This window comes from Gasterosteus aculeatus, chromosome 3 (genome assembly GCF_964276395.1).
Source record: "Gasterosteus aculeatus chromosome 3, fGasAcu3.hap1.1, whole genome shotgun sequence".
In the NCBI taxonomy this organism is placed as follows: Eukaryota; Metazoa; Chordata; class Actinopteri; order Perciformes; family Gasterosteidae; genus Gasterosteus; species Gasterosteus aculeatus.
Window position 1 is genome coordinate 18016626 of NC_135690.1, and position 14577 is coordinate 18031202.

Here is a 14577-nt window from a genome sequence, read left to right on the forward strand (position 1 = left end):
GTAATGTCAGACTCTGTTGACGTTGTAACAAAAGAAAAAGCCTGCAGGAAATACTACTCGGGCGTGTGATTTAATCCTGGCCCACCTCCATCCTGCAGCTCGGGCCCACAACCAGAAAAGGTTTTCCTCCACCGGCGTCCCTGGCAGGGGACGAGACGAGGCCTCGTTTTGCTCTGATCGCCCCCCCCCCCAAAAAAAGTGTGTCTGCATCAGCAAAGTGATCACAAATGACACCAACAGGGACAGTGGCAGAGCTGAGGTCCATCGCTAGACAGGAACCAATGAGGACCATCAGTCAGCCGCTGCTCCATAGGGGCAGGTGGGAGGTGCAGGTGGGAGGTGGGGGGGGGGCGTCAGCGGCTTCTTGGTAAATACGTGTTCTCGGCCTTCACAGGAGCCGAGACAAAAGATGTGGGAAATGACACGGGAGCTCGTGCCCGATCGCATCGCTGTTCCTGGCGCGGAAAGATCGAACAGAACGATGGCGTGGACGTTGGTGAGCAAGCAGGCGAGGTACGAGACGCTCCAAATGATGCCGACGGGCCTCCGTCTCGACCTGCCTTGGTGTCCTGGATGTGCCAACAGATCACTGCACATCACGGCCGTCAGTAGTCGTTGTTTCTGCTACATCGATTCTCTAAAATCAGGCGTCTCTCCGCTGCCTGCTTGTCTCTCCGCGCTGCCGCGTAACGCCGACATTACTTTACTACCCCGACACCACGGTGAGCGCAGCACCGCGTCCCGTTGCATAAAGGCGAGTTTGAAACGCTGAGACCAGAAGCACGCGGGGGTTCGCTAACTGGTGTGTGGAGGCGGAGGAGGACCGGGAGCCACCGGCCCACACGGAGCTGCCGGTAGAAGCGTTCGCGTCTCCTCTGCAGCTTCCTCCCACCTTCTCCCGCCGGTCACTGTGTCATCTTCCACCGACCGCGTTTCCCCTCAAACGTTCCCAAATCCACACTGAGACCTCTCTGTTTCTTTGCATGTCGTCGCCTTCAGGTGAATAGCCATGTTTTTTGGGGGGGGAGGTCATGGGGCATCCGGGCCGGTGTGCACAACGTTGGCGTGTTCAGTCAGCGTGGACGAGCAGAAAACGGCCGGTGGGCATCGGCGTTTTGCTGCTACGGCTTCAGGTTACGCAACACAACAAGCAAACAAACGCACACACACACTGTGTTACTGCCTCCCTCCCATCCGATCTCACTCGCTCGCCGTTTCTCTCCACGCACACCACACAAACGCACAACCCCCCCCCCCCCCCCCCCCTCTCTCAGCCTGAGTTCTAGAGACAGAAGCGTCTGGAATCGTTTTTTTTCTTCACAGCCTCCCACAGACGTCCTCGAGCCGATCATTTTCTCTGCAGTGGAGCGACGGTGACGTAGTGCTCGTCGCCAGTGCAGCTGAATTTTAAGGAGCTCTCCGCCCACGCTCAGCGCCACTACTGCAGGCGTGATTATCATAAACCCTCGGTCTCCGCGGTGCACGGCCCTCCCGACTTATTCGCCGTGCACAGACGAGGCCAGCGGCCGCGCCGGCAGGCAGGCGGGGAGCAGGTCTGGTAAACGCATGTGGTTTATTTGGGACAGTGGGAAGTCGAAGACGGATCTCTGGTGCTGTTACATCAACAGGGAGAATCAAAAGCCCACGTTAGTGTGTGTGTGTGTGTGTTACTGCATGCAGAGGCGCTTACATCACATTACATGACATGTTCGCTTTCCACCTGTAAGCGATTCCCATTTCTACATAAATAACGTGATGCAGCACGATTTCCGTTTTCAGCTTTCTGATTTTATTTATTTTAATTTATCTATGAAGCAGATCTTTTAAGGGATTTTCCCGGTTTGACTGATCCGGTTGTCATACGTTTACTTATTGATTTTGTGTTCATTTGTGCCACACAGAGCAGAATAGTCACACCGAGGAAAACATCGGCGCTCCGGAGGAATTCCAACGTGACCGCCCACACTAATTAACCGCCATGATCCCTCCCCCCTTCCCTCCCCCCTTCCCTCCCCCCTTCCCTCCCCCCTTCCCTCCCCCCCTCTCTCTCACACACACTCATTTCTCTCTTAAGATGTAGCGGCAGGTTTTTAATCTTAGTTCTGCATCAGCCAGCGAATACATGGCTTATGAAACATGTGCTACATTTAAAGTATAAAGTGACAACAGCACCTGCGCTGTCATCAGATGTTGATCCTTCCTGCGCTTCTTACAGACGAATCTCTTGTCAGAACACAATGAACGAGCTCGGACTCATCGCGCGTTTTATTGTACCGACACGATCGTGAACGTTGTCCACAGTAACGTAAGAGAAGGGACGGGGGAGAGACAACGGACACACACTTCAGTCCTGATGCATAACATCTGCTTTGAGTCTCCGCAGTGATTATGGCTCATCAGGATGAGTGCAGCTTATCAGCACGCCGCAATACCTGCAAGCAGAGACATGATTAGTGAGCTTCAGATACATTGAAATCGCTCACTTTGTAGGGCGTGAAAATAAAACGCTAATGGGAAACATTAATGGACGTGGACCAACATCCTTTTCTCACCCTGGAGTGTTTGTTTAAATCTCTCTCTCTCTTATAAGCCCCCCCACGGGGAACCTAAACACCTCCTTGTGTTTGTCTTCATTCAAAATGAAGCAACTTGCAAACTAATAACTACATATTTTATATAAACACGCAATTGCAGTTGTCAGTGAGCTCTGGTTGTGGTTAGAATTTATCATCCTTTTGCTTTGGAGAGTAAAACTGACCCGATCAATGTCCACATAGATAAATGCTTTTGGTTTTCGTCCCTCCTCGTAATATGTGAAATAACCCTCAACATAATTCCGCAGCTGCTGGCAAACAAAGTGAAAGCCAGGCGACGGTATCCGGGGTCATTGGAAGCCGCGTGCGCTGGATGCGACGCGTTGCCTTCTTCACCGCCGCTGAGCCCCGTGAGTCACTGGTCAGCTGACGCGGACGTTCGTGTTTTCAGGATGTAGGTAACGCACCCGAGGAGGAGGAAGAGGAAGAGGAGGAGGGGGAGGAGGAGGAGGAGGAAGAGGAGGAGGAGGAGGCTCGTGTAGGTGTGAGTCGCGATGCTGTTTGAGTACGTGCGGATGAGGTCAGCAACACCTTGTTGACAAGAAGAAAAGGGAACCGGGTCGACCACGACCACCTACCGGCCTCATGCCAATCCTCCCAAACCGCCCGCCCCCCCCCGTGCACATCTGTCCTCCTGGCGCTGGTTCTGACCCGTGTAGAGTTCTCTTGTGGGAGTCTGTATGTAGACTTGGATGCATTTAGGAGAGGAGCTCTAATCCTCCTCTGTCTGTCTGTCTGTCTGTGGATTGTGTGAGATTCGCTGGTCCAGGTGACTCTTCTTGTGCTGGTCTTGATTTTGAAGGAGGCTCTAGAAGGTTAAAGTCCTGCTGTGAAACCAGCTACGTAACCGTGTTGGTGACGGACACACACACACATTCAAGAAACCTCAAAACACACTAATCCCGTTTTTCTGAGAAACCCTCCCGTCAACATTCGTCTTCGGGGGGGGGGACATTTGGCTGTGAGACGGAGGAGGAGGACAACAGCAGCTCTGTTGCTGCGGCAGTGCTTTGAAATCTTGTGATTCAACCACGGAGGCGACGGAGGATCCACTCCTTCACCCCTCACGGGACGCCGTTAGAGACCGATAGAGGCGAAGGGAGGGCGGACGTGAGGAGAGGGGGAGTCCTCAAGAAGTCTCCCTTCCAGGCGAACTACGCTGCTGTGCTTCGGGGGTCGTAGACACAACGCGACGGATCCAACAGAGCGAAGAGGACCGCCTGCTCGTCGACGAGCATCACGTCCTTCCTGAAACAGGTAGAGGCCCCCGTTGGGTGGAGGCATCTCCACGTTTCGCTGGTGTCACGTGACGCTCTCTCAGAGATCGTGATCGCGTGTCCACTGCATGTGGTGGAACGATAACTGACATAGTTTGGATTGTCGTCATTGTCGGGCCACTTGCTGCTGATAAGGACACAAAAGGGGAAATGATGCAAAAAATAAAGCTCAAGTATCGGTGCGCACGTACGTGATGAGCTTGACGTAATGCCAGTAATCTGTCCGTCTGAGCAACGTCTACTATAATTAAATAAGGCGTTTTAATCGAGTGGCACTGTGACGCTCGGACTGCAGCTTTATAGTTGCTCCGGATTTCCCTGAGTGACGCACTCTGACAATCGGCAGCTCTCGGTTTCTTTCCCCCCCCTCTTTCCCGTTGGCGATGAAGGCGAAACGCAGCGGTGTGACATTAAGTCTCCGGCTGTAATCAAAGGTTCCATTTCAACAGTTTGTGCGAGTGGTTCTTCTGATGTTGAGGCCCCCTTTTTAAAAAAAACAACGTTGCTCATGAGGAAGTTCGGCGAACGTCTCGCCCGTTTGCTTCCCCTCTCTGACCACAGAGGGGCGGTGTCCCGGCCCAAACCGCGCCGTGACCCCCCCCTTCCCCCCTCCCTCCTCCCTCCTCTGGCCTGGTTCAGACGAAGCTCCTCATGCAGCTCGCGGCCCCGTTTCAGTTCATCGCACACCCGCAGGAAGGGAGAGGAAGTGGGAGAAACGTCGAGGCGGTTTTGTTCCATTTCGACCCGAGTGGCTCCCACTGCGCGGGGGCCGAGCAGTGGGAGCCTCTCGGAGCGCGTTGTTACTAACGCACGCGTTGTTAAGGCCCTGCAGCGAGAGGCGGGCTCTTCTTCAGACTTTTTTCCCTCTGAAGAAAATATGACCCAAGTGAAGTGTTGCTTTTCTAGAAGCTTTTATTTCAGCACAATGTGGCCGGTGGCCCCGTTCCATCCTTCCTGCCCCGTGTTCCAGACGACACACACACACACACACACACACACACAGTGTCCATTCATGGTCTCTGTTGATAACAGCCTTGTGCAATCAGCTCGGTCCTCGTGTTCTTTTGTCTCTGTGTGTCTCGGGGGGGGGGGGGGGCTGTGGAGAGACCGGGTGGGCGTGTCTAAAGCCTGTGGGATCCGCTCCTTGTTTTCCGTGTGTCCCGGGGGTTGGAAGGCAGCCGGAGGTTCGAACAGCGACGCACTCCCTCACGCTCTGCACGGCGAGGGCTCAGAGATTAAAGGGGGTTTGTCTGCGGCGCCGACAACGGAGGCTGCTCACGGCGCCTTCGTTTTTTTTCACTACAGTTGCAACCGCCGTTGTTGCAAAAGGAGCGTCGGATCACCGGTTTTCCTGTTGTTCCTCTGCCTGTGTGAGCCGAGGAGCCAGAGGATGCAACTTTGAAGTTTTCCCCCCCATGTCAGAGGTGAAGGATTACGCCTGGCACAGGAATTTGGTTTTCAACTGAAGGACTTCGTGAGCTGAATCTCAGCGACTGAGAATGTGAGCAGCGGCCAGTGGGACACGCCAGCGACGGCGGGTGCAATGCTCTTCCTCAGCAGCGGGACAGCGGATGTGACCCCGAGGAGTACAGCCGATGGCCAACCGGGGAAAAGCGCCTACCACGTCTGCGCGATCCCGAGCGAGCCGCAGGGAGGAGATGCGCCGGCGTCCGAGCCGGGAACGCGGCGGGATGAGGATCCGCGGCCGAGGGGAGAGATGATTAGTGTGGTGCCAATGGAGAGCAGCCCCAGGGCGGGCAGGGCACGGCACGAGCCCGACAGGTGGCCCTCCCCGAGCCGCTCAGGTGGGGCTGGGAGGCCAAGAGAGGAAGTAGTTGTGGAGGAAAATGAGGAGGAGCTGGAAGAGGTGGAGGCAAAAATGAAGACAGACAGGTTTTGGAAACCGCCTCGCAGGTACCCGGGTGCCTCTTCACGGCGAGGCGCAGACGTGGCAGAGCCGGCCGCTCACAGCTCGACCCTGCGATCCGTCACCGACCGCGCCAGGGGGCTCGTCCTGGGCGACCATGGCCCTTTCGCGGGGCACGGCTCGCTGCCCCGGCCCTCGCTGCGGAGGTCGCGGCGGGACGAAGCCGCGCCGCGCAGGACAGCGGTGAGCATGTACGGCGACCCCGTCGAGCAGCGGAGAGACTGTCAACTCGAGCAGGAAAGGCGTCTGCGGAGGCCCAGGAGCGTGTGCATGCTGGCTGCGGCGGGCTCGGTCCAGTCGGACACCCGGAGCCAGCAGCCCTTCGGCGGGGCGGGCCCGCCGGAAAACAGCCAGCAGAACCGGAGCAGGAAGGCCGAGTTGAGGGCTGTGGACGGCCTCGGTGCCGTGGCGGCTCCGCGGCCTTCGTCCCCCGTGGAGGTGATCCCCAGGGCGCGCCAGAGGAGCGGCAAGCCCCGACCCGTCAGCATGACGGTGCTGGAGCTAAGAAAGAGGGGCTCCGACGAAGAGGTGGACGGCCAGAGGAGCGACCAGGCGGGCAGCGACGGAGGGGGCGTCCTCAAGGGGAGCTTCCGCTGGAGGCTCTTTGGCAAAGCGCCTCAGGATAAGAGCAAGGAGGGCGATGGTGACAAAGACGACAAATCCAGCAAACCCGAAGCGCCGAAGGGCACGCTGAGCTCCCTGAGAAGGAGCCTCAGCCTGCGAATCAGGAGGACTCGCCCTCGGGACAAAGCAAACGACAACTCTCGGACTAAAAGTGCGGCCGAGGACACGGCGACGCCTGCGAGGCCGTTCTCGTACCTCACGGGGAGAATGCTTCCGGCGTCCTGTGAGCAGATTGAGGGCGGCGGCACGCACTACATCCATTACCACAGCATGGGAAAGGTCAAGGTAATGGAGGTACCCGTCTGCCCGACCAAACTGTCCTCCAGAGCGGCTGCAGAAGAACCGAGCCTGTGGCAGCTCATAGCCAACCGCTTCAGGAGGAAGGAGCAGCCGGGCGCTGGCAAACGTCCCCCGGAAGGGGATAATAAGCCCCAGCCGGTCTCCATGGAGACGCCGGCGGGCATTGACTCCCACAAAGGTCAAGGTAAGACCTGCTGAATTTATTTCCCAGCTCAGTTCTCAGTTTGCCGCCCCTCCTCCACTGCACAGAACGCTGCAGCTCAAAGAGAGAGAAAGGGAAGTGCACGTTTTCTCTCAGAGGGACGGGCAAATGAAAAACACATGGGCGATCGTGCGTTTGGATGGCGTTCAAAAAAACCTCTGGTTCCAGAGAGCCCGTTTTGGAATTTCTATTTCGGGCCCTTCGTGTCTCCAGTGCTTTTCACTTGTGAGCTGCCTGTGTGCAAGCACTTACGCCGCGGCTAATTTGCCTCGCGTGCATTTCGACGAAGCTCAGGAAAACGAGTGGCTGAGCGCAGCTAACCCCGAGTCGGCGGGGCGGCTGATGAGAGCGCAGCATAATCGCGCGTGTCTTGCAGCGGGGGGCGCAACTGTGTGGCGCAAGGCAGTCCCAGGCGTCTGTCGGAGGACGCGAAGCCTCGCAGGGCTAGTGGCTGTGATGGGGATTTGCTTAGCGGGGCTAAATTAAGGAGGGCTCACGTGCTGCAGGGATGCGGAGGGAAAAGGAAGACGACTTGGGCGCCGTTTTGAAGGCGAAGGCCCGAGAGCGGCAAATCTCCGCAGCTACCTGCATCAATGGGCTGCAAAGACCTGCTTCGTTCCTGTGATGGTTTAATGCCACGGCGCACATGCTGCTTATTCTCATTAGGCCGAGCTGTGAAGCGGCAAAGCGCATGTTTTCGTTCTCGTGGGGCGGCGAGCTCGACCTCGCTGATCTCCCAGCGCTATCTGCGTCGCCATGGAGACGTGTCCCCGAGTGGACTGTCAAGTGGGTCTCGTTCCCTTTTCTTCCACAGCAGATTCGCCCCAGTCAGCCGTCAGGAATGTAGGTGCGCCGGCGGGGCCGAGCGGCGCGCGGCGCTCAGGGCGGGGCCTCGCCGCCTGTTGCTACCTGCCCTGACTGTTTGCCCCTAAATTAGACCCAGAAAGCCACAGCGCAGCACTCACACAACTAAACACACACACACGCTGAGTGCTTCCTGGTGACTTCTCAACCCAAAGCTTCTCTGGGGGGGGGTGACGGGTTTTAAGGTGTGCGCGCTGCGTCCCCCACCCCCCCCCGGATGAACAAAGGCGCTCTGTGGAGCCACAAGTGATCAGTGAGCCGTGTGCAGGGACGGGGGGCTCCCTGGGGGAGGGGGGGTCCTAGGTGGTCACCCTGGAGGCTGAAATGCCGAGAATCAGGAATCAGGAAACATTTATTTGCCAAAATATGTCAAACATACAAGGAATTTGTCTTGGCGGTTAGTGCGCGACAGTAGACAGAGAAGACAGCAGTGCACAAGTAATAAAATAAAGTAAAATGAAATGCTGATGCAATGGGTTAGTAGAATAAGGCTATGGGTTAATATAAAACAAGGGAATAAAGTTAAACATTTTAAATATTAAAAAAGTTAAAAAGAAAAATATTACGCATAAAGTGCACTAACGAACAAGTAACAGACAAGAGACAAAGATGAGGAGGGAAAAGAGGCTCGCCGCCGCATATTTATCTTCACTTGTTATCATCTGTTTGTCGGCCATATTTGTTTTGTCCTGAGACGTAATGATGAAGACGCCGCGTCCTCGCGTCCCGTGAATCCCCGCCAGCCACGTTTCCTGTTTCAAACTTCACTGCTCAGCGGAGAACTTCTTCCTCTTCTTTTTTTCATCCTCCTTCCAAATCTTGACATTGAAAATTGATTCCAACGGCGGCATCTGCTTCTCCCAGCAGGCGAGGGGGAGCCAGACTCCCGGCAGGTGATTAAGTTTCAGATGAATAGACACTTTAAGAGAAATTGGGCCAAACAGTAACACTTTGACGAGTCCCCCCTCCCCTCGCCGCCCGCCTGCTGCAGGAGAAAGACGGGGAAAGCACGATATTGAAAAGCTTGAGCGTTAATGAGCGAACAAATCTGGCGTTTGAGCGTCTGCCACTGCAAACCCCAGCCAGGGTACATTCTGTTCACGGGGACGACGCCGTTAGCGTCTCACCAGGTCGTAGATCCTCCTTCGCTTCGCTCGCTCCGACCCGTTCTTCTCGTCGACGCCTCTCTTAACCCAACTTGCCGATCTCTTGTCAAACGTTACGCCGGAGCACGCTGACCTTTCACCTTGTTCTCTGCCGGAGAGACCTGCCGTTCAGAGACGAGACCGTCGGCCCGTCAGCGCCTCCGCGGAGGAATACGGGCGCGCCGCCATTCCGTCAAAACGGGCACGATGAGAGCCGGCCGGCGGCGGAATGTCGGTTGTCCCGTGGGGTTGGCGGGTTGCTAAAGCTAATTGCTAGCTAACGTCTCACTCTGTAATTTGTGACGGTGGGGGGCCGGGCTGGAGGGGGACGCTCTGACCTCACGCGCACGTCCTCCGTCTGCACGTGGAAACGCTCGCGTGCACACGCACACGGACAACCACACGCATGTGGTTCTCTCTGGAATGGAATAAGTCTGTGTGGGGGGGGGGACGGGGAGGGGACGGGGGGGGGCGATTGTCCTTCTCTAAACTCGAGTAGACGTGAAGCGGCGAAGTGAAAAACAAACAAGCCGCCCGCGCAGCTCCCCCCCCCCCGCCGAGACAAAGACGCCGGTGTCCTCTCTAAGCTCCCCACGGGCATTCTGGGACTTCTGAGTAATGACGTAACAGGGAAACATGGTTCCGATTAAGATCCTCTCTTCGTCTGTCACGTCCTCGTCTCCTCTGAGATTGTCTCCGTGATCGATAATCGGTCGACTGTGCGGCTCCAGAAATACCAGCAGCCTTCGTCTCCGTTCATCTGAAGTCGTCCCTCTCTGAATGTCTCCATTAGTGAGCGAGGCCGATGGGGGAGAAACATCTGTGCATCTGGAGGCTGTTGGTTTTGCAGATTTACTTTATTGTCTGTTTATTTCTCTATTCATTGATTATTCCTCAGCGTGACTATAAGCACTAAGATTACAACCTCGATGTGCTCCTCAAATTGCTTCTCGTGGCTTTTTATTAACCTCCCAATTACATGTAAAATATATAACTGCTGTAAATAACGGCTCCTCGCAGATTGGAAGGAAATTAGGCAGCGACTTACAACTGATGCAAAGCCAGTCAGACCTGCGACTGAATCCGGTGGGTGACTTCGTGTTCAGACACGAGCGAGAGGGAGAGAGGGAGAGAGGGAGAGAGGGAGAGGGGGGAGAGAGAGGGGGGAGGGAGAGCCACACAATGCCGCCTGCTGAAAAGCCTCCTTTTCTTCTCTCCCACAACAAGAGAGACACACACGAGCGGCATGTCGCTCTTTGTAAGGCGATCTCAGAAAAAAGTAAACTTTGGAGGGAGGGGGTGAGGGGGGGGGGGGGCTACGCTAATGCTGGAAGGTAAAGGAATTTGGGGGGAGGGGAGAGGGGGAGGGGGGGGGGGTGTTCACCTGGCATCACACACCTCGTCTCTCTCCCTCCCTCAGATCGGGTTCTTCGCCCTCGAAGGGGCTATTTTGTTGTAACGGTTGTCATGACGCACAGTTGTGTACTTTATCCCCGTGGGAAGCGCGAGGCGGACTCGGTCTGTGTCGTTCTCCGGTCCAAGTCTCCAAATGTCGCCGGAAATCCCGACAAGTCGAGTCAGGCCTCATGACGGGCGTCTTTCAGGAAGTGGATTAGATCCTCTTCTGTGTTGAAACAGCCCGTGTTATTCAGTCACAGTCACTAACACATAAACTAACCAGGTCGGCGGTTAGTTCAAATAGAATGTAGTGAGAATAAGTTTGCTTTTTAACTGTACAAAAACAAGATGTTCACTTTTACCACCATGTACCCATTTCTTTATCCTATCACAGCCTCAAAATGGCTTTCGACCATTTTCTGCAGCTCTAAAGTGTTAAATCGCTGTCTCTTACAAAGAGACGGGTTGCTTCGCCGGAGTGCAGGACCGTCTGTGTCGGTATGAAAGCCTCTCATCTTCAGCGGCCCATTTGACCCTTTACACTCTGGGCCCAGCGTGACGCGACAGGTCTTCAGTGAACTGCGTGAAGGTCGACCGGAGAGCAAGAAATCGTGAAGCTGCAAATCAACGGCAGCCACGAAGCACTTTCCCTCCATCCAACGGGGGAATGGCGGTTAATAGCGTGTCACGTGTGGCCGAGGTCACATGGGGTCAAACGGACGGATTGCTTCTCAACGCTGCTTGACTTCATTTCCCTTTTTGTCTCTTTTCCCTCTTCAGACTCTTTCGTCAACAGCCAGGAGTGGACATTGAGTCGCTCGGTGCCGGAGCTCAAAGTGGTGAGTGGCTCCTTTTCGAACAGTCCCTCTATTTATTTTCATCTCGTTTTTTTAAATGCCAAAAGGTTAAGCATGTTCGGTCCTCGTACGAGACGGAGAACCGCCGCGAATTCTCCCCGGCGCGTACCGGCCCGATTGCTAATGAGATACGCGTCGGCATGGAGACGCGGGGTGAGTGACAGTTCTGGGCCAGAGCGGTGACACATCCGGGGCCTGATCCCCGGCGCCGGGGAAGCGCACACGCACACGCAGGCCGGGTGAACGAGTAACACCCTCACGTGGCGTGGTGCCGCTCACAGCCGACTGGCGCCTCCGTGTTCGGGGGACGTCGCTGTTTTCGGATGTCAGCGTGTTTCCTGAGCTCAGAAACGAAAGGCCTCGAGTCGCTTCAAATGTTTCCCCCGTTCCTTCTTCTTTATTCTCAGGTGTTAATCAGCCGCTTCAAAGAATTCTGCCGTTCAGCAACAAGGTCACAGTGAAAAGAGGATGTGCTCAGAAGCTTTTGAACATCTGTTTCTTCTCCTCCGCTGCTGATGACGACGTGAAGTCAAAACCTTTTCTGCGTCTTGTAGTTTTTAATGACGGCGACTAAACTGTGGTCAAGTCCTGGTTCGCTGCCGTCTTTTGATCGCTAACTTCACGCTCTCACGGTCTTCCCAGATCAAACCCGACCAGCTACAAAGGAGCGTGAAACTTCTGTACTAAAATACTGCTGATGCAGCTTTTTTCTTTTTTTTTTTTACAACAGCCGTATACCAGCAGGTCACGAAGCCGAAGAGATAAAACAGCAGGAACGCTGCGTTCAAAGTCGATTGTTGTTGACTCATTGCTTTTCGACGCACACAGCCGACAACTTTTGCCTCAACTTTGAGCTCCTTCAGAGTCTATTCTGCTGGGGTCCCACACAATGTGTATTTATACCTCAATTACAGAGCGGGAAGGCCGGGGAAAAGCCTCTAACTGATCCTCTCTCTTGAGCCTCAAACTTCCCTATAATTACAACCATACCTGTCTCACCCACTAATGATCCAAAGAAGAGGAGGGCGACGGTGGGAGGACGAGGAAGAGGAGGGGGGGGGGGGGGGGGGTGAGGCATGTTGCAGCCTTTGTTCTTCCCAGACGTGCTGGCATCATCGGCCCGCCTCGCATCGCCCCGGAGGCGCTGCAGCCGGATCCGGTCTAGAGGAACCCGATGACAATGAGACTTTCCTCAAAATGTGTCGAGCTGCCGCAGTCAAACCAAAAGTACTTTCTGTTACTTTCCATCGTTATTTTCCGAGGGTTACGGTTAGATTTAAGTAACCCGTCACGCCGGTAATGGATTCAGACTCATTCGCGTGCACTATTGGTAACTTCTGTTCCTTAATTTACTCTTTTATTAAACCTTTACCGGTTTCTATCTATTGTTGTTTGTTTTTTTGCTTTTTTTTGGTTTCCTACTGATAAAGAATCTTATTTTATCTTATCCTTGCACTGTGCAACATGCAGGTTATATATTGATATCTTGAGATTTGTTCTCATATTTGCCTTCATCCACTGTGAAGGATTTCTCAAAAACCTCATTGTCTTTGCAATATTAATATTGACGTTTTTTTGATCATGAACATCGTGATCGTTCATATATTTCTACATATGCTTCTGGTCCATCAACAATATTCAAGATATTTTCCCCTTGGCCTTGCAGGGCATTGTGGGAAATCTGTCCAGCGGGAAGTCCGCCTTGGTCCACCGGTACTTGACGGGCACGTACGTGCAGGAGGAGTCTCCTGAAGGTAAGAGGCTACCGACTGCTGAAAACCTCCCGCCTTCACTGTGTGTCCGCCTCTCGTATAATACCAGAGGCCTTGTTGCTCGACGACAATCAACAATGTAATTACACAGAAACCTGCCGGCTGGTAAATTACTTTTCTTTAGCTTCACACGGGGCGAAAGGGGAGCGCGTCGGGGCGGATTGCGGTACGGACGGATAACCGTATCAGGGCGTGTGCACCAGGATGCGCACGTGGAACCTGACAACTCGTGAGGCTGTTCCTCCAATTAGCTCGTGTTCAAATGTTGTGCGTTGGATCAAATCAAGCCTCTCGATGTGCCAACGCCGATAATTGGCTTGGTTCATTTTTATAAATGAGCTCTCTCCTCCTCCACTGAGATGAGGGAGATAATGACAAAGCGCAGCGTTTCCACTAAACGAGGACTGTGAAGATTAGTCATTGTAAAACTAAAGCCTTTACTGGAAATAAAATGATCTGCTGACAATCACAAACAGTTTGTCCTGACGGAGATTGAGTCAGTTTACTTCAGAGGTCTATTTTCACTGAGAAACGCTCCTTCGACTGATCAGCAGCATCACAATGAGGAGGCCCCCTCGTGGGCTGAAAGGCACCTTCTCCTCTCAGAGATGTTGGCAAACCTGGCGTTGATCTTTGAGGGGTTTTCTGTAATTATAGTGAGGATGAGACGTCGAGTGCATAATCAGTTTTCTGGCATTTTGCTGCACCGAGGGGGGAGAAATCCTTATGGTTTAATTAGTCCTTGAGGAATCAATGGTGGAAAATGCGCGGAATAATCAAGGAAGCCCGTGTGCTCTGATGCGCCGGCGCTTTGCTCGGCCGGCGTGCCGTAAGCTTTCCCACCATGAGCAGCTTCTCCAGCGTTTAGTTCAAAAAGAACAACAACTCATTCATATTCTTCGACGCTGGCTCAGCGGCGGCTGTTTCTCTCCGTGTTTCTGTTCCCGGCCTCTTGCTATGATATCTGGGAGAAGAAAGAACAGGAGAGAGAGAGAGAGAGAGAAAAGGTACCGGGGGTTTGTTGCCATGGCAACACCGGATGGAGCTCGGTTTGGATTGTGGCTCCGTGTCAGGGTCTGAGTGAGCTGATGCTCGCTGCGAGCTAACCGTGCTAACCGTGCTAACCGTGCCCACCACCACTGTGGCTTTCTGCTGCGGTCGGGCTCTACACAAAGACGCCGGCGTCCCGGGTGATTACACGACTGAGATGCGCGATCTGCTCTGGCGTGCGCCGCCGAGCTCCATATTGTGATGAATCGCGTGGTTCTGATCCAGTCCGTCCCACTGAGTAATTAGATCCTCCTCATCTTTTCCCCCCCTGTTTAAAACAGGAATCAGAGACGCGTAGCTTGAGACAGAGAAGCTGGCCGGTGGAACGTGTCTCTCTCTCTGTGTGTTACACAACCAGCAGGACTCGGGCGCCGGTGCAGAAGTGGATATTTCTCGCTGAGATTGGAACGCGCTCCGCCTATTAAAGCGTCGCAGGCCGGCGACCGGACGGCCCTCGGCGCTCCTCCGGCTGACGTTCTCGACGCGGTGGCTCCACAACGTGAACTCCGACGCTCGATCGCATTACAATCATTACAACTCACGACACCCGCGTGCAAATATAACGGG

The 14577-nt window shown here is 54.4% G+C and overlaps 1 protein-coding gene across 5 annotated transcripts in view; it reads left to right on the forward strand.

The window, feature by feature from the left end:
• Nucleotides 1-14577, forward strand: part of agap3 (ArfGAP with GTPase domain, ankyrin repeat and PH domain 3) — an 85592-nt gene that overhangs the window by 24723 nt on the left and 46292 nt on the right. For 3 of the 5 annotated variants that reach the window (XM_078099934.1, XM_078099936.1, XM_078099937.1), the window contains exons 1-3: nt 5027-6906; nt 11112-11170; nt 12855-12942. In XM_078099934.1, coding sequence (XP_077956060.1) covers nt 5415-6906; nt 11112-11170; nt 12855-12942 — 1639 coding nt within the window. In that variant the 5' untranslated portion in view covers nt 5027-5414. Of the gene's footprint in view, nt 1-3719; nt 3852-5026; nt 6907-11111; nt 11171-12854; nt 12943-14577 lie in introns of those variants that run through there. The other 2 variants (XM_078099938.1, XM_078099935.1) reach the window with 2 other exon arrangements.